The 18826-nt window shown below is 41.5% G+C and overlaps 1 protein-coding gene across 4 annotated transcripts in view; it reads left to right on the top strand.

Moving 5' to 3' along the window:
* LOC134339484 (complement C3-like) overlaps positions 1 to 18826 on the top strand; it is a 168295-nt gene that overhangs the window by 110455 nt on the left and 39014 nt on the right. For all 4 annotated transcript variants that reach the window (XR_010016409.1, XR_010016411.1, XR_010016410.1 and 1 more), the window contains exons 25-28: positions 10594 to 10669; positions 12444 to 12603; positions 16706 to 16801; positions 17603 to 17753. Coding sequence is in view for 1 of the 4 variants with exons in the window: in XM_063036036.1 (XP_062892106.1) it covers positions 10594 to 10669; positions 12444 to 12603; positions 16706 to 16801; positions 17603 to 17753 (483 nt within the window). In the remaining 3 variants the exon portion in view is untranslated. The remainder of the gene's footprint in view (positions 1 to 10593; positions 10670 to 12443; positions 12604 to 16705; positions 16802 to 17602; positions 17754 to 18826) is intronic.

Consider the following 18826-nt stretch of genomic DNA (forward strand, 5'->3'; position numbering starts at 1 on the left):
CACATGGATCGGCATATAGGAGATTTTACTTTCTTTAAGACCTGGAGGCTGGACTTCTCAGGCTTAGCTGCAAGTTTTCCAGATGACACAGGAATCTCCTTTGTCTTCTCCTGAACTTTTCTCCATCCAGTTCCTGTTTATTCAAAAATAGACAGTGTTGAGACTTGCAAAGTCCCGTTGGCCGGGATTGTTTTGTCCGTCCTTGAGTGCAGGATTAGGTTTCCAGAAGGCTTCAGCTTACCTTGAACTGAAAGCTTCCACTTGTTGGTCATTAGTCTTGGGAAACTCTGGCGGTTGGAACATCACGGTGCAAATAAACCCTCCTAAAATGATTGGACCAAGCAATGTGTAAGGGGGTTTCATCTTTTATGTTACTGCGTAGGCTAATTAAAATGGCTTCTTTATTATGTTATACTTGGGAATGATTCTTTGTTATGTTAAACGCTGAGAAAGTTCTTGCGCTGGCAGCTTGTTTTGGGTTAGAGTGTGATAAGATTATGTTACGAACCAATTGGGATAGTTGTTATGTTTTTGGTGTATTTGAAGATACTGTATGTGCAGGGTTTTGGGGGAGAAGGCAGGAGAGATAGACAGAGGATGGACCAGGTGCTGTGAGTCCGCTAACGGGGTCAGACCCCAAGCGGGGCGTTCAGCGAGGAGAGGAGACGGAGATGGACTCGTGTGGAGCATCTGGTCGACCACCGTTGTTGGTCCCAGGCGGCCGGTCGAAGTGGTCCGAGGGGTTGCAGGGTGAAGAAGGAGGGTCCTGAGCACCAACTGTTTGTGCATGAAGAGATTGAACTTTGATAAGTGTGGCACCTTTTATTTTCCTTTTATATTTTATTCTGTATTAATTACATAGTTCCAGTAATATCTATAAACTGTAAATCATTTAATCGTATCTGGTGTATTGTCTGTTATTTGGGTGGGGTGGGGTACATCACACAGCATCCACACAATCTAGTTACCCAGTTTGGCGGGGCCGTGGGCTGTTTCCCTAGACGACAGCGAGCCGAGCGACCCTGAGGTTGGCCAGGGGGCTACACCATTTTAATATACGGCGTTTGTTATATGTTATGCATTCTCCATCTAAGTAAATATCAGAATGTGTCATATCTTTGAATGTGGAGAAGGCTTTTGACAGAGTTGAATAGAATTATCTTTTTACATCCTTAGAAAAATTTAATTTTGGACCTAATTTTATTCATTGGATTAAATTACTTTATTTATTTCCCTCCACTCGGGTTCTTACTAATCTTCATTATTCTAAACCCTTTAACCTCCAACGTGGGACTAGACAAGGTTGTCCTTTGAGCCCTCTGCTTTTTGATTTGATATTAGAACCCTTAGCAATTGCTTCTCGAGAGTCTAAAGAGATTACTGGTATTTTAAAGAGAGGTACTATTCATAAAGTGTCGCTCTATGCTGATGACTTATTGCTTTTTATACCTAATGTTACCATCTCTTTACCGTCAGTGTTCCGTTTACTGACTAATTTTGGTCAGTTCTCAGGATACAAATTAAATTTATATTAGAGTGAACTGTTTCCTTTAAACACTTTAATACCAACTGATATTAACCTTCCTTTTAAAATTTTAAGAAAACAATTTACATATTTAGGAGTAACAATTACTAAGAATTATAAAGATTTATTTAAGGAAATTTTTAAATTTTAATGAAGTGTTAAAAAAACACTTTCAAGTTGGTCGCCTCTCTCTTTATCACTGATTGGCCAAATTAATTCTATTAAAATGAATATCCTACCTAAATTTATATACCTTTTTCAAGCTGTGCCTGTTTTTATTCCTAAATCTTTTTTTGACTCTTTGGATTCAATGCTTTCTTCCTATATATGGAAGAATAAAAAACCTCGAATAAATAAAGCTCACCTTCAAAAAATCAAACAGAATGGAGGCTTTGCCTTACCCAATTTTAGGTTATATTATTGGGCAGTCAATGTACGAAATATTACGTTCTGGATATATTACATTCACCATGAGAATTTTCCTATATGGGTCTCTTTGGAAGTCAACTCTGTTATGAAATTTTCCATTATTTCTTTACTTGGCTCCTCGCTTCCTTTATCTTTAAATAAGCTCTCTAATCAATTCTGATTCACCGCACAACATCCCAATCCAGACTAGTTGATCTTCCAGACCCAACCACTTCCAACAGTTCTAGTAATCCTGCCCACAAGGATATTGATTCCCCTCGGATTCAAGAACATTCCATCCTTTTTGTACAGGTCTCACCTGCCTGAGAAGAGGTCCCAATGATCCAGAAATCTGAATCCCTGTCCCCTGCTCCAATTCTTCAGTGACGCGTTCACCCACCACCTCATTCTATTCCTATCCTCACTGTCGCATGGCACAGGCAGCAATCCTGAGATGACTACCATTGAGGTCCTGCTTCTCAGCTTCCTTCCTAACTCCCTGTATTCTGTTTTCAGGACCTCCTCCCTTTTTTTTAACCTATGTCCTTGGTGCCAATACGTGCCATGACTTCTGGCTGCTCACCCTCCTTTTTCAGGATATTGTGGATGCATTCGGAAACATGGTGGATCCTGGCACCTGGAAGGCAAACCACTATCCATAGAACTCCCATCAGGGTCTTTTTATCCTTGTAGTTCCTCAGCTCTATCCTGAATAATTCAACATCTTCCAAGCTTACGTCATCTCTTTCTAATCATTTGATTTGATTTTTAACAACAGAGCCTTTTGCTTTGTGACACATCCCATTGACTGCAATTGTGCCCCATCATAAGCTTCCCCTCACTAAATACTGCTTCCGTTTATAAACCAGCTGCCTTATCTTCAGCACTATTATCTGCCTTTCCTACGATTCTTCTTGCATTGAAATACGGGCAGCTCATGTGCTGCATTTTGATTCCTAACTTTGTCTGAGCTCTTACCAGCATGTGCTTCTACAACCTCTCCACTAATTGTTCTGCCACTCTGGTTTCCAGCCCACTGCACCCCTAGTTTAACCCCCACCGTGAAGCATTAACAAACCTTCTCGCTAGAATATTAGTCCCCTCCAATTCAGGCGCAAGTCGTCCCTTCTGTACAGGTCCCACCTTCCCTGAATGAGAGCACAATGATCCAAAAACCTTATGCCCTCCCTCCTGCACCAACTCCTTCGCCTGCATGATGGTCCTTGTTCTAGCCTCCCTAGCATGTGGCACGAATAGCAATCCTGCGATCTTAACCCTGGAGGTCTTGCACCTAACTCCCGGAACTTCCAATGCAGAACCTTGTCACTTGTCCTACCCATGTGATTGGTACCTACATGAACCATGGCTTCTGGCTGTACACCCTCCCATTTAAGAAGATTGAGGGCTTGATCCGAGATATCCTGAATCCTGACACCAAGAAGGCAACATAACATCCGGAAATCTTGTCCTCTCCCACAGAACCACCTGTCTGTTCTCTATCACCACAGCGTGTCTCTTCTCCCCTCTTCACTTCTGAGTCACAGAGGCAGACTCAGTGCCAGACACCGAATGACTCTCCTCCGTTAGGTCATTCCCCAACCCGACAGTATCGAAAGTGCTATACCTGTTGCTGAGGGGTATGGACACAGGGGATACACAGGGGCTCATTAACCCCTTTCCTCTTCCTGACTGTAACCCTGTTCCCTGCATCCTGCACCTTAGTTGTAACTACCTCACTATTTGTCTTATCTATCACCCCTTTAGCCTTCAGAATAATCCGGAGTTCAACCAGTTTCAGTTTCAACTCCTTAACACAATTTGTTAGAAGCTGCAGCTGGAAGCACTTACTGCATTTGCGGTCGTCAGAGACACTGGAGGTCTCCCTACTTTTTTACATCCTGTAAGAGGAACGTTCAACTATTCTGCCTGGCATCTCCACTGTCCCAACTGAGCAGATACAAAAGAGAGAAGGAAAAAAAACTTGAGCTTTTCTTTTATTTGCATTCCCTGACTGAAGTCTCTCCTTACTGAAGCCTCAAAGAGCTAAAGCCTCAAAGTTACCAGTCTGATGATGGCCGCTGCACTTCCCCCTGCCTTCCTTTAATTTGCTCTTAATAATAAATCCCATACACAGATTGATTAATGGTCAAAGCTCTTTTTTGCTGCCACAACTCCCTACTGCCTTTCTGTCCTCAGGCACTGACCTGATTGAAGTTCCCCTCTTCTTCAAACTTTTGATGTCTGCAGTGGTCAGTGTTCAAAGCTCTTTTTTGCTTTCACGACCTACTGCAACCTTTTTATTCTTGGACACTAGACTTGATTGAAACCCCCTCCTCTCCAAACTTCTGATGTCTGTATTGGCCACTGGTTAGAGCTCTTTTTCGCTGCCGTAACTTGTTACTGCCCTTTTATCCTCAGGCAGTGGACTTCAGACAAAGTCAGGAACTAAAAGGTTGAGCATGCATTTATTTCAATGCAAGTATTATCGTAAGAAAGGTAGATGAGCTCAGGGCATGGATCAGCACCTGGAAGTATGAAATTGTAGCCTTTAGTGAGACTTAGTTGCAGGAGAGACTGGGCAGGCAGTTCAATGTTCCAGGGTTCCATTGTTTTAGATGTGGCAGAGTGGGAGGGATTAGATGAGGCTGGGTGGTTTTACTAGTCAAGGAAAATGTCACAGCTCAGTCAGGACTGCCTAGAGAACTCATATAGTGAGGAGTAATATACATAACTGAATTATAAGAAACATATGACTGCATTATGGGGCTATGTTATAGTCCACCCAACAGTCCAAGGAGATTTAGAGGAACAAATGTGTGGAGAGATCACAGACTGTTGCAAGAAACATAAGTTATATTGACTGGGATTCCCATACTGTAAAGGGACTAAATGGGATAGAGTTTGTCCAATGTCTTCGGAAAAGTTTTCTTAATCAGTGGTTAAGGCATTGGACTAGCGACCTGAAGGTTGTGAGTTCGAGCCCCAGCCGAGGCAACATGTGTTGCGTTCCTTGGCCAAGGCACTTAATCACACATTGCTCTGTGACGACACTGGTGCCAAGCTGTATGGGTCCTAATGCCCTTCCCTTGCACAACATTGGTGTCGTGGAGAGGGGAGACTTGCAGCATGGGCAACTGCTGGTCTTCCATACAACCTTGCCTAGGCCTGCGCCCTGGAGAGTGAAGACTTTCCAGGCGCAGATCCATGGTCTCGCAAGACTAACGGATGCCTTAAATCAGTACATAGAAGTCCCAATGAGAGTATGTGTGATACTTGATCTACTATTATGGAATGAGACAGAGCAGATGAGAGAAGTTTGTGCAGCTGAGCATGTTGTATCTAGTGATCACAAAGTTATTACTTTCAAAATAAATATGCAAAAGGATAGGTCTGTTCCTCAGATTGAGATACTAAATTGGACCATTTTGATGGTATCAGAAATGATCTGTGGATTGGGACAGGCTGTTTTCTGGCAAAGGTGTACTTGGTAAGTGGGAGGCCTTCAAAGGTGAACTTTTGAGAGTACAAAGCTTGTATGTGCCTGTCAGAATCAAAGGTAAAGATAATAAGTGTAGGGTACCTTGGTTTTCAAAAGATATTGAGACCCTGGTTAAGAAAGAAAAAGGAAGTGAGTAGCAGCTATAGGCAGGTAGAAAAAAATGAGGTCCTTTAGAGTATAAGAAATGCCAGAGAACACAAGAGAGAAATCATGAGGGCTCAAAGAAGGCATGAAGTTGCCCAGTAGACAAAGTGAAGGAGGATCCTAAGGGATTCTACAGAAATAGTAAGAGCAAAAAAGATTGCAAGGGACAAAATTGCTCCTCTAGAAGACCAGAATGGTAGTGGAGCCAAAACACTTGGGAGAGATCTTAAATTAATTCTTTGCATCCGTATTTACTCAGAAGACATTCATAGAGTCTATAAAAATGAGGCAAAGTTGCACCAACCATGGACCCTATATGGATTTCAGAGAAGGAGGTGTTTGATCTCCTGAGGCAAATCAGGGTGGATAAATCCCCAGGAACTGACAAGATGGTCCTTTGGACCCTATGGGAGGCAAATGCATACATTTCCAAGGTCCGAGTAGAGATATTTAAAACAAACATCCTTAGTGACATGAGAAGTATCAGAGGATTAGAGGATAACCAGTGTTGGTCCTCTGTTTAAAAAAAGGCTCTAACCATAATCCTATAGGCCAGTGAGTCTGATATCAGTTGTGAAAAAGTTATTGGAAAGTATTCTAAGGGACCAGATATATAAGTATATGGATAGACATGCACTGATTAGGGATACTCAGCATGGCTTCATGCATGGTTGGTCATGTCTAACCAATCATTGAGGAAATTACCTGGAAAGTGGATGTTTGACAAGGTCCTGTGTGGAAGGTTGGTCGAGAAAGTTCAGTGGCTTGGCATTCAAGATGAGGTAGCAAATTGGATTATACATTGGATTTGTAGGAGAAGCCAGAGAGTGGTAGTAGATGGTTGCCTCTGACTGGAGGCTTGTGGCCAGTGCTGGGTAATTTCTCTTTGTCATCTATATCAAAGGTCTGGCTGATAATCTGGTTAACTATATCAGCAAATTTGATGATACCAGGACTAAGGGTGTCGTGGACAGCGTGGAAGGCTATCATGGCTTGCAGAGGAATCAGCATCAGCTATAAAAACAGGCAGAAAAATGGCAGATGAAATTTAATGCAGACAAACATAAGGTGTTGCATTTCAGTAGGACCAAACAGGGTAGGTCTTTCACAGTGAACGGGAGGGCACTGAGGAGTGCAGTAGAACAAAGGGATCTGGGAATACAGATCCATAATTCATTGAAAGTGATGTCATAGGTGTAGGGTTACATAGAAAACTTTTGGAACATTGCCTTTCATAATTCAAAGGATTGAGTACAGGAGATGTGATGTTATGTTGAAGTTATATAAGACATTAGTGAGGCCTAATTTGGAGTATTTTGTGTAGTTTTGGTCACCTACCTACGGGAAAGAGTACAGAGAAAATTTACAAAGATGTTGTTGGGTATGGAGGACCTGAGTTACGAAGAAAGATTGAGTAGGTTAGGACTTTATTCTTTGGAATGTAGAAGATTGAGAGGGGATTTGATTGAGGTATACAGCATTATGAGGGGTATAGTTAGGGTAAATGCAAACAGGCTTTTTCCACTGAGGTTGGGTGGGTGGAATATAACAAAAGGCCATGGGTTAATGATTGAAGGTGAAAAGTTTAAGGGGAATATTAGGAGAATTTTCTTCACTCAGCGGGTCATGAGAGTGTGAAGTGAGCTGCCAATGCAAGTGGCATGCGAGCTTGATTTCAATATTTAAGAGAAGTTTGAATAGATGAATGGCTGCTAGATGTATGGAGGACTATGGTCTTGGTGCAGGCTGATGGGAGCAGGCAGTTTAAAAGGCTTATCATAGACTAGTTGGGCCAAAAGGCTGATTTCCGTGCGGTAGTTTTCTATGACTCTATGCTTTATGGTCCTATGGAGAGAGGATAAGAATGAAGGAGTGGAATTAGATGAGATGTCACCCCTCAGTTCTCAGGCTGTGCCCTCTAGTTCTGGATACATCCACCACAGGAAACATCCTCTCCAGATCCACCCTATCTAGTCCTTTCAACGTTCGGTAGGTTTCTGTGAGATCCTCCTGCATTCTTCAAAATTCCAGTGAGTACAGGACCAAAGCTGCCAAACACTCCTCATAGGTTAACCCTTTCATTCCCAAAATCATCCTCGTGAAAATCCTCTGGACCCTCTCCAATAACAACACATCCTTTCTGAGATATGGGCCCCAAAACTGTTGACAATATTCCCTTGAAATGAATGCCAACATTGCATTTGTCTTCTTTACCATGTACTCAACTTGTAAATTAACTCTCTTGGAGTCTTACACAAGGACCCCGAAGTCCCTTTGCACCTGAGATGTTGAATTTTCTCCGAATTTAGATAACAGACTCCAGAATTGTTCCTTTTACCAAAATGCATTATCATACATTTCCCAACAGTGTATCCCATCTGTCACTTTTTTGCCCATTCTTCCAATTTGTCCAGGTCCTGCTGCAATCACATTGCTTCCTCAGCACTACCAAACCCTCCACCTATCTTTGTATCATTTGCAAACTTTACCACAAAGCCATCAATTCTGTTCTCCAAGTCATTGGCAAACAATGTGAAAAGTAGTGGTCCCAATACTGACCCCTGATAATCACCGCTAGTCACTGACAGCAAACCAGAAAAGGCCCTTTTTATTCCCACTCACTGTTCCCTGCCTGTCAGCCATTCCTCTAACCAGGCCATTATCTTTCCTGTATTGCTACGAGATTTTATCTTGTTTAGCAGCCTCATGTGTGGCACCTTATCAAATGTCTTCTGAAAATTTAAGTACTGAGAATGACATCCACTGCTTCTCCTTTGTCCACCTGCTAGTTATTGTCTAACATATTTGTCAGGCAATATTTCCCTTTTACAGAAACCATGCTGTCTTTGACTTATTTTATCTTTAGTCCCCAGGTACCCCCAAATCTCATCCTTAATAATGGATTGCAACACTTTCCCAACCACTGAGGTTAGCCTAACTGGCCGATAATTATCATTATTTTGCCTTCCTCCCGTCTTAAATAGTGGAGTGACATTTGCAATCTTCCAGTTTTCTGGAACCATGCTAGAATCATGATTCTTGAAAGATCATGACCAATGCATCTGCTACTTCCTCAGCAACCTCTTTCAGAAATCTGGGACGTAGTCTACCTGGTCCAGGTGACTTATCCACCTTAAGACCTTGGAGTTTGCCTAGCACATTTTCCCTTGAAATATAGTGGCACTCACTCCTGCTCCTTGACACTTACAGTATAGACCTCTGGCACACTGCTAGTTTCTTCCAAAGTGAAGATTGATGCAAAGTACTTGTTAAGTTCATCTGCCATTTCTTTATCTCCCATTACTACCTCACCAGCATGATTTTCTAGTGGATCAATATCAATTCTCACCTCCCTTTTACTCTTTATATAACTGAAGAAATTTCTTGTATCTCGCATTATATTACTGGCTAGTTTGCCCTCATATTTCATCTTTTACCTTTTTGTTGAATTTTTAAAATTTCCCAATCATCCAACTTAACACTCACCTTTGCTACATTATATACCTGTTCCTTGGCTTTTATGCAGTCCTTAACTTCCCTTGTCTGCTACAGTTGCCTACCCCTGCCATTTGAGAACAACTCCTTCTGTGGGACATATCTATCCAGCGCCTTGTGAACTATTTCCAGAAAATTCAGCCATCTCTGCTCTGCCAGTATCTCCCTCCAATCCACCTGGGCAAGCTCCTCTCCCATGCCCCTGTAATTCCATTTATTCCATTGTGATATTGATACATTAGACATATGCTTTTCCCTCCTAAGTTGCAGTATGAAATCAATCATATTATGATCACTGTTTCCTTAGGGTTCCTTTATCTTAAACTCCCTAATAAAATCTGGATTATTACACAACACCCAATCTAAGATAGCCTTTCCATGAGTAAGCTCAAGCACAAGCTGCTCTAAAAAGCCATCTCATGGGCATTCAACAAGTTCCCTCTCTTGCATGCAACTGCAACCTGATTTTCCCAATCCCCTTGCATATTGAAGTCCCACATTAGAATTGAAACATTACCCTTATTACATGCCTTTCCAGCTCCCTGTGCAATCTCATCTCCACATCTTGGCTACTATTTGGAGGTCTATATCTGATTCCCATAATGTTTTTTTTCCCACCCTTGCAGTTTCTTAACTCCACCCACAACAATTCAACATTCTCTGACCCTACATCACTTCTTTCTAAGGACGTAATTCCATTTCTTACTAACAGAGATACACCATTGTCTATGCCTTCTTGCCTATTCTTTCGCTACAAAGTATATTCTTTGATGTTATGCTCCCAACTATGACCTTCTTTCAGCCATGTTGGTATAGCATCATACCAACCAATCTCTAATTGCACTATGAGTTCATCCACCTTATTCCGAATGCAAGTGGATATAAATACAACACCTGCAGTCCTCCATTTTTCGTGCTTTTGAACTTAACCTCTGCGGTACAATTTAACTCTTTGCTCTATCTGCATTTGCACCCAATCATTGATTTGTCCTTCCTTACATTCATATTATACCGACCATCTACTTGTAAACCTGCTGGCTCATCCTCTGCTCTATCATACTTGTTCCCATTGCCCTGCCATATTAGTTTAAACCACTCCCAACAGCTCTACCAAACCTGCCGGCAAGGTTATTGGTCCCCCTCAGATTCAAATGCAGTAGTACAGTTGAATGATAATTAAACTTGAAACTTGTAATCAAATTTGTAGTAATTGCCAGACTTAATACAAAGTAGGATCTATGTGAGACCCATAGCATTGGCTGCAAGAGGAGATGATTTAGGAAGGTCATTAGCGACGAAGTTGACAAATGCATTTGCGCAGCTGAAGCGATGTTAGCGGACAAGTTATTTCTATATGTGCCTTTTACTTCAGAATAAGCAAAATCCATTTTTGTGTGTATAGTGCTGAGAAAAGTGAGACATGTCAAAATTTATTGACAAGTTTTCTAAGCATTTTGTTTTCCTGGGAGTTTCAAAATTCATTGGCTTTTGCTTTTTATTGTTTTTTTTTTACAAAACACAGGTTATGTCCAGGAACTGTCATATCGCAAAGATGATGGCTCTTTCTCAGCATTTCAGAACCGACCATCCAGCACATGGTACATTTGAGTTGACTTTTAAATGTTCTCTTTTGTATCTCAGAATAAGCTCAAATTTCAGAATGTTGTTCTATGAAGTGCATTAGTGAATTACTGATATCAAATAATATAAAATGCCATTATTTCTTTTGCACCTTCAAATGTTGCTTGTGAAGCAAAGGTTGTGCATGAAATGCATAAAATTGTCTCAAAATTCTCCCACCTAAAAATGAAAAGCTAATCTTTTTAAGAAATCTGTCCTAACAGTTGTGAACCAATTCAACTTGGATAATATTATTCAAAGTCAAATTCAAGGTAAATTTATTATCAAAGTATATCACCATACACTACCCTCAGATTCACTTTCTTACGGGCATTCACAGTACATGCAAAGAACCACAATAGAATCAATAAAAAGCTACACACAAACAAAGATGGACAACAACTAATGTGCAGAAAATGAATTGTGCAAATGCAAACAAAAATATATAAATAAATACATACAGAACATAATACTGAGAACATGAGTTATAGAGTCCTTGAAAGTGAGTCCAGCGGTTGAGTAATCAGTTCAGAGTTGAGGTGAATGAGGTTATTCACACTGGTTCAGGAGTCTGATTATTGAAGGGTAATCACTGCTCCTGAACCTGGTGGTGGTGTGGGACCTTATGTGCCTCTTTTCTAGTGGTCGCAGCAAGGAGAGAGCATGGCCTGGATGATGGTTGCTGATTTCTTGCGACAGTGCTCCTGTAGTTGAATAATTTGATTAAGGATTGTAATTTGAAACTAATAGTTGGTTGCCAAAGAGTAGCAAGAATGAATCAACATCCACATTGATGTTAACAAAGTCTCAGTGACAAGTTATTTTCTTTTATCTTTTCACTTCAGAATGACTCTTCCTTTGTGCTCTAAATTTATAATTTCTTGTGCCAAGTAGGTTCAAAGCCTAAAGTAAATTTATTATCAAAGTGCATACAACTTTGTATATACTTTGATATGTGTCACCAGATACAACTCTGAGATTCAGTTTCTTATGGCCATTCACAGTTAATACAACGAACAACGAAAGACCACTCCCAACAGAACAGACAAACAACCAACATGGAAAACACAACAAACTGTGTAAATATTAAAAGAAAAAATGAAGAAATAATAGTAATAATAAGCAACTAAGCAAAATTATCATCAGATTAAGTCCTTGAAAGTGAGGCTCCAGGTTGTGGGAACAGTTCAGTGATGGGGCGAGTGAAGTTGTGTAGTTATCCCCTCTGGTTCAACAGCATGATGGTTAAGGGGTCATAACTGTTCCTGAACATGGTGGTGTAGGTCCTCAGGCTCCTGTACCTTCTTCCTGATGGCAGTAACAGAAAGAGAGCATGGCTTGGTAGGGGTCCTTGATGATGGATGCTGCTTTACCGTGACAACATTCTGTGTCGATGTGCTCAATGGTTGGGAAAGCTTTACCCATGATGGACTGGGCCATATCCATTACTTTTTGTAGACATTTCTGCTCAAGAGCTTTGCTGTTTCCATACCATGCCATGATGCAACCAGTCAATATAATCTCCGCTACACATTTATAGAAGTTCGTCAAGGTTTTAGATGACATGCCAAATATTCACAAACTTCTAAGAAAGTAGAGATGCTATTGTGCTTTCTTTGTAACTAGCTGCTGGTTGGTATTTCTATTTCTGGACTGCGGTTTCATTTAGAAGTTATTAAGTTAGAGTGTACAAGGATGAATTTCTACCCTTTTTTTATTGAACAGATTTATATTGTATTTCCTTCGATACAGGTTGACTGCCTATGTGGTTAAGGTGTTTGCCATGGCGTTTCATATGACCCACATTGAGAAAACTGTACTCTGTGAAGCTGTGAAGTGGTTGATATTAAACAAACAGAAACCTGATGGTCACTTCCAAGAGGATGCTCAAGTGTATCATGGAGAGATGACTGTAAGTAAAATGTCTTTTTTAAAGTTTGCCCACTCTTCATTGTGTAGAAAACAGAACTCAAAGACAAGGAGATAGTCAGACTAGTAAGACTGCAAGAACAAACTGAAAAGTTGAACAACTTTCCCCTTATTTGTTCATAGAATGTTAGCAAACCTCACTCGTCTTCCTTAGTTGTCCATTGTTAATGGACCTTGAACCAGGTAAGTTGCTGGCCCATTTCAGAGGGCATTTAAGACCTGAGCATGTTGCTGTGATCTGGAGACATGGGCCAGATTAAATAAAGATGGCAAACTTCCTTCCCTAGGAAATATTAGCACAATAGATGACCGGCTACTGTTTCCAAGGTCACCATTACTAGTACAATCTTCTTTTATTCTGTATTTAATATAATTAATTGGAATAAAAAGTTAATTGTAAATGATGACCATGAAACCACAGGAATGTTAACAAATTATGTCATCCTCTGGGATAGAAATTTCCTGTCCTTAGTCTGTGCTTTGTGTGACTCCATTTTCTCAGTTCTGTGGCTGCCTTTTAAATGCCAACTAGACACTCACTTGGAGGGACAATCAGAACAGCAGTAAATACATAAACATGAGGAATTATGCAGATGGTGGAAATTCAAGCAACACACAACAAAGTTGCTGGTGAACGCAGCAGGCCAGGCAGCATCTCTAGGAAGAGGTACAGTCGATGTTTCGGGCCGAGACCCTTCGTCAGGACTAACTGAAAGACGAGCTAGTAAGAGTTTTGAAAGTGGGAGGGGGAGGGGGAGATCCAAAATGATAGGAGAAGACAGGAGGGGAAGGGATGGAGCCAAGAGCTGGACAGGTGATTGGCAAAAGGGATATGGAAGGATCATGGGGCAGGAGGCCCAGGGAGAAGGAAAGGGGGGGGGACCGAGAGGATGGGCAAGGGGTATAGTCAGAGGGACAGAGGGAGAAAAAGGAGAGAGAGAAAGAATGTGTGTATATAAATAAATAATGGATGGAGTACGAGGGGAGGTGGGGCGTTAGCGGAGGTTAGAGAAGTCAATGTTCATGCCATCAGGTTGGAGGCTACCCAGACGGAACATAAGGTGTTGTTCCTCCAACCTGAGTGTGGCTTCATCTTTACAGTAGAGGAGGCCGTGGATAGACATATCAGAATGGGAATGGGATGTGGAATTAAAATGTGTGGCCACTGGGAGATCCTGCTTTCTCTGGCAGACAGAGCGTAGGTGTTCAGCAAAATGATCTCCCAGTCTGCATCGGGTCTCGCCAATATATAGAAGGCCACATCGGGAGTACCGGACGCAGTATATCACACCTGGAAGGACTGTCTAGGGCCCTGAATGGTGGTAAGGGAGGAAGTGTAAGGGCATGTGTAGCAGTTGTTCCGCTTACAAGGATAAGTGCTAGGAGGGAGATCAGTGGGGAGGGATGAGGGGGGAACGAATGGACAAGGGAGTCGCGTAGTGAGCGATCCCTGCGGAAAGCAGAGGGAGGGGGGAGGGAAATGGGGGAGATACATTTGAGAGCAGAGTTGATGGTGGAGGAAGGGAAGCCCCTTTCTTTAAAAAAGGAGGATATCTCCCTCGTCCTGGAATGAAAAGCCTTATCCTGAGAGCAGATGCGGTGGAGACGGAGGAATTGTGAGAAGGGGATGGCATTTTTGCAAGAGACAGGGTGAGAAGAGGAATAGTCCAGATAGCTGTAAGAGTCAGTAGGCTTATAGTAGATATCAGTAGATAAGCTGTCTCCAGAGATAGAGATAGAAAGATCTAGAAAGGGGAGGGAGGTGTCGGAAATGGACCAGGTAAACTTGAGGGCAGGGTGAAAGTTGGAGGCATAGTTAATAAAATCAATGAGCTCAGCATGCGTGCAGGAAGCAGCGCCAATGCAGTCGTTGATGTAGGTAAGGATAAGTGGGGGACAGATACCAGAATAGGTTTGGAACATAGATTGTTCCACAAAGCCAACAAAAAGACAGGCATAGCTAGGACCCATACGGGTGCCCATAGCTACACCTTTAGTTTGGAGGAAGTGGGAGGAGCCAAAGGAGAAATTATTAAGAGTAAGGACTAATTCCGCTAGACGGAGCAGAGTGGTGGTAGAGGGGAACTGATTAGGTCTGGAATCCAAAATGTAGCGGAGAGCTTTGAGACCTTCCTGATGGGGGATGGAAGTATATAGGGACTGGACATCCATAGTGAAAATAAAGCAGTGGGGGCCAGGGAACTTTAAATCATCGAAAAGTTTAAGAGCGTGAGAAGTGTCACGAACATAGGTCGGAAGGGATTGAACAAGGGCGGATAAAACAGTGTCGAGGTATGCAGAAACGAGTTCGGTGGGGCAGGAGCAAGCTGAGACAATAGGTCGGCCAGGTCAGGCAGGTTTGTGGATCTTGGGTAGGAGGTAAAAATGGGAAGTGCGAGGTGTGGGAATTATAAGGTTGGTAACAGTGTATGCGAGATCCCCTGAGCGGATAAAGTCGGTGATAGTGTGGGAGACAATGGCCTGGTACTCCTTAGTGGGGTCATGATCAAGGGATAAATAAGAGGAGGTATCCGCAAGTTGTCGCTGTGCCTCGACAAGGTAGAGGTCAGTACGCCAGACTACAACAGCACCCCCCTTATTGGCGGGTTTAATAGTAAGGTTAGGATTAGTGCGGAGGGAGTGAAGAGCAGAGCATTCGGAAGGAGTAAGGTTGGAATGGGAACAAGGTGTGGTGAAGTCGAGACAGTTGATGTCCTGTCGGCAGTTAGCGATAAAGAGATCCAGAGCAGGCAGAAGACCAGAGCGGGGTGTCCATGAAGAGGAGGAGGGTTGAAGATGGGAGAAGAGGTCATCGGTGGGGGTGGAAGAGTCCTTGCCGAAGAAGTAGGCTCAGAGACGGAGACGACGGAAGAAGAGTTCGTCATCATGGCGAACGCGGAACTCGCTGAGGTGCGGGTGAAGGGGGATAAAGGTGAGGCCCTTACTGAGGACAGATCGTTCTGCCTCAGACAGTTGAAGGTCAGAGAGGATGGTAAAAATTCGGCACAGATGAGAGCTGGGATCAGAGGGGAGAGGGGGGGGAGGCTGGGGGTGTCAGTGGAGAGGGGAGGGTTGGGGTGAGAGGAAGATGGAGCCTCTGAGGGCCCAGGAACCGACTGTGGGATCTGAAGGAGACGGGGTTGCAGAGTGGTGGTGGGGGAAGAGGAGACGGGAGTCACAATAGCAGCACATAAAGACCCGGCCTGGAGTTCAAGGCTGGAGTCGCAGTTGGTGGTTGCGCAATCGCTTTGAAGGTGTCCATGGTCACCAGCAATAAATACAGATCTTTCCATGTCCTGTCAATTCTTGTGACTAGATAAGATAAGATTTGAGGTAAGAAATTGCTATTTTTGGTTTACAGACATTAAAAATGTAATATATACATGGTTTGCAAATTGAAATTTAATTGTTTGAATGTTCAGATTGTATATTTAACTTAGTACTTTTTGTCCTTTAACTTGCATTTATTTGTTGATTAAATTAATTATTTTAAACAGGAAGCAATATAATGTATATATGTGCAGGACTGTAGTGTACCTTGTGAATAATGTATGGATGTTGTTTGGAAATGGAAAGGGGAATTGTAAGAGAGGGTGTTTTAGAAGATAAGGATTTGGAGACCAGGGTATTGAAGACAATGATGTAAAATCAGAAACAGCATCCATCATTTGCAGAGACAAAGGAATGGAAAAGAGAAAGAATAAAGTAGGATTAAGGTGAGCCAATATGATGAAAATGTTTCAAAAGGATACAGAAAAAATTAGACAGAAAATTTCAAAACTAGAGATTTGATAAACTACAAGGTTTCAGCAATGAGGGATGAGAAAATTTAAGTCATTCAAACTGCAGATAAAGTGAACATTAATAGTCTTTACCATAAGTTATTACATCTTCATTTAAATAAATCCTAATTATAATATTTTGATGGAGTAATATATATTTTTCGTTGGGATTTTTTTTGACCATTGATACTTTAACAAACATAAAATCACTGGTTTATTTGGATGCAATTCATTTTAAGGCTTCAACAATGCCTGAATTAAGTATTCCAGAGTGTATTGTTCATGGGTGGTATTTTCTTTTAGGGAGGAATCCATGAATCACAGGACTATTCATCATTGACTGCATTTGTGCTGATCGCAATTGTTGAAGCTAAGACTGTTTGCTTGAATTATGTTACGGTAAATCATTTTGGATTTCATAATACAAGATACTTGGTGCTTGTATTATTTCAGGGAAGAATGATGGTCGATATCTATTTTCATCAACATCATCAAAGACTGTATGACTGTATACGTGGATGGGAGAGGTCTGGAGGGTTATGGACTGGGTGCAGGTCAATGGGACTAGCAGAATAAAGTTTTGGCACAGACTAGAAGGGTCGAATGGCCTGTTTTCTGTGCTGTAGTGTTCTATGGTTCTAAGTTAACTGCTGCTTTTCATAACAGCTCTTCAAGTCTGTAAAATGATTAATATACAAAAGCCAGAGTAAAGTCTATTGGGAATCTCAGTTACTTGAGTTTCCTTGATGTACATTTTGATTTTTATTTTGTCTTTTAATCAGCAAACACCTGTAATTAACAGATAGACTGAGACTTTAAGTGGCCTAAGTCTAAATTCACTAAGTGGACATTGATACAAACATTGGCCAATCTTTCAATAATGTAAAATGTTTGAACATATGGTCAGAATTAGAGGCTGTGTCAAGGTGAGAGGTATCAAGTAGAGTATGAGGAAGTATACCTTTCGTTGGTTAAGTGTAAGGGAATTGGCCACTGAAGATATGGGAATTTTATTTTTAGGGACAGAATATCCTTAAATGTTGCACGATATAAACTATTCTGTTCTGCCGATCAATGCTATTTATATTACGTAGACAAACACAAAACAGAAGAATTTATTTCTCCATTTAATATAACAAACCAGTCACTTATACATAATGTCTATAGTTGTTTAATATAAGTATCATTTCTTAATTTTAGTGTTATGAAGACAGTATTAACAAAACAGTAGTTTACCTGGAGCGGCACATAGATGGCCTTAATGGAACGTATGCTGCAGTAATTTCAGCTTATGCCCTTTCACTATTGGGAAGAAACAACAAAAGGATTGTAATGAAGTTTGCTTCACTGGGTAAGTACGATTAGTTGCATTGTCCACATCCTTTTGACAACTTTATGTCTTTTCTGCCATGTCAACAGATTTACAGAAACTTATGATCGGAGTGAGTGAAATATTGCAGCTGATGAAAACTGCATGTGATGCACAGACAGAAATAAAATGGTGCAGTTTTTAGGAATTCAAAATGAAACCAGAATGCTGGAAACATTCAGCTACTCATGGAGCACCTGCTGGAACAGACAAATAGATGATGTTTTCGTTGATAATTTTTCAAGGAGAATGTTCAAAATGTAACCTGCTTAAACGAGATTGTGATCTGGGTTTGAGACAAAGAAGAAAGAAAAGGGAAGCTCTGTGAAAGGGTAAGAGTTAGGACAGAGTAACTGAAGGGATAATGCTGCAAGTACAAATGGGTTGTCATAGCTGATTAACTGGACTCACTCATTCCTCAATCATATTTTATTTGTGCACAAGGAGAACAACATGGCCTCTGTCACCCACAATCTTCTAAGTCTGGACAGAAATATTCAATTTTTGTACAGAATTAACTAGCAGTTCTGGATATTGCCCATTTGGTAACTTGTGCATGTTTGAATTCCTTACTTGCAAGATCAATCACCAATCACCATAGAGGTGTAAAAAGCCAATAGAAACTACAACTGACAGCATACTTAGAAATTAGTAAAAACAATTCATCCTTTAATTGGTATGTGCTTTTCACATTCGTTTGCTATATTCTTCGATCATTTCCAGTAAGTGAAAATAGAACATAGAACATAGAATAGTACAGCACAGTACAGGTCCTTCGGCCCACAATGTTGTGCCGACCCTCAAACCCTGCCTCCCATATTACCTCCACCTTAAATTCCTCCATATACCTGTCTAGTAGTCTCTTAAACTTCACTAGTGTATCTGCCTCCACCACTGTCTCAGGCAGTGTATTCCACGCACCAACCACACTCTGAGTAAAAAGCCTTCCTCTAATATCCCCCTTGAACTTCCCACCCCTTACCTTAAAGCCATGTCCTCTTGTATTGAGCAGTGGTGCCCTGGGGAAGAGGTGCTGGCTATCCACTCTATCTATT

This window comes from Mobula hypostoma, chromosome 29 (genome assembly GCF_963921235.1).
Source record: "Mobula hypostoma chromosome 29, sMobHyp1.1, whole genome shotgun sequence".
NCBI classification, from domain to species: Eukaryota; Metazoa; Chordata; class Chondrichthyes; order Myliobatiformes; family Myliobatidae; genus Mobula; species Mobula hypostoma.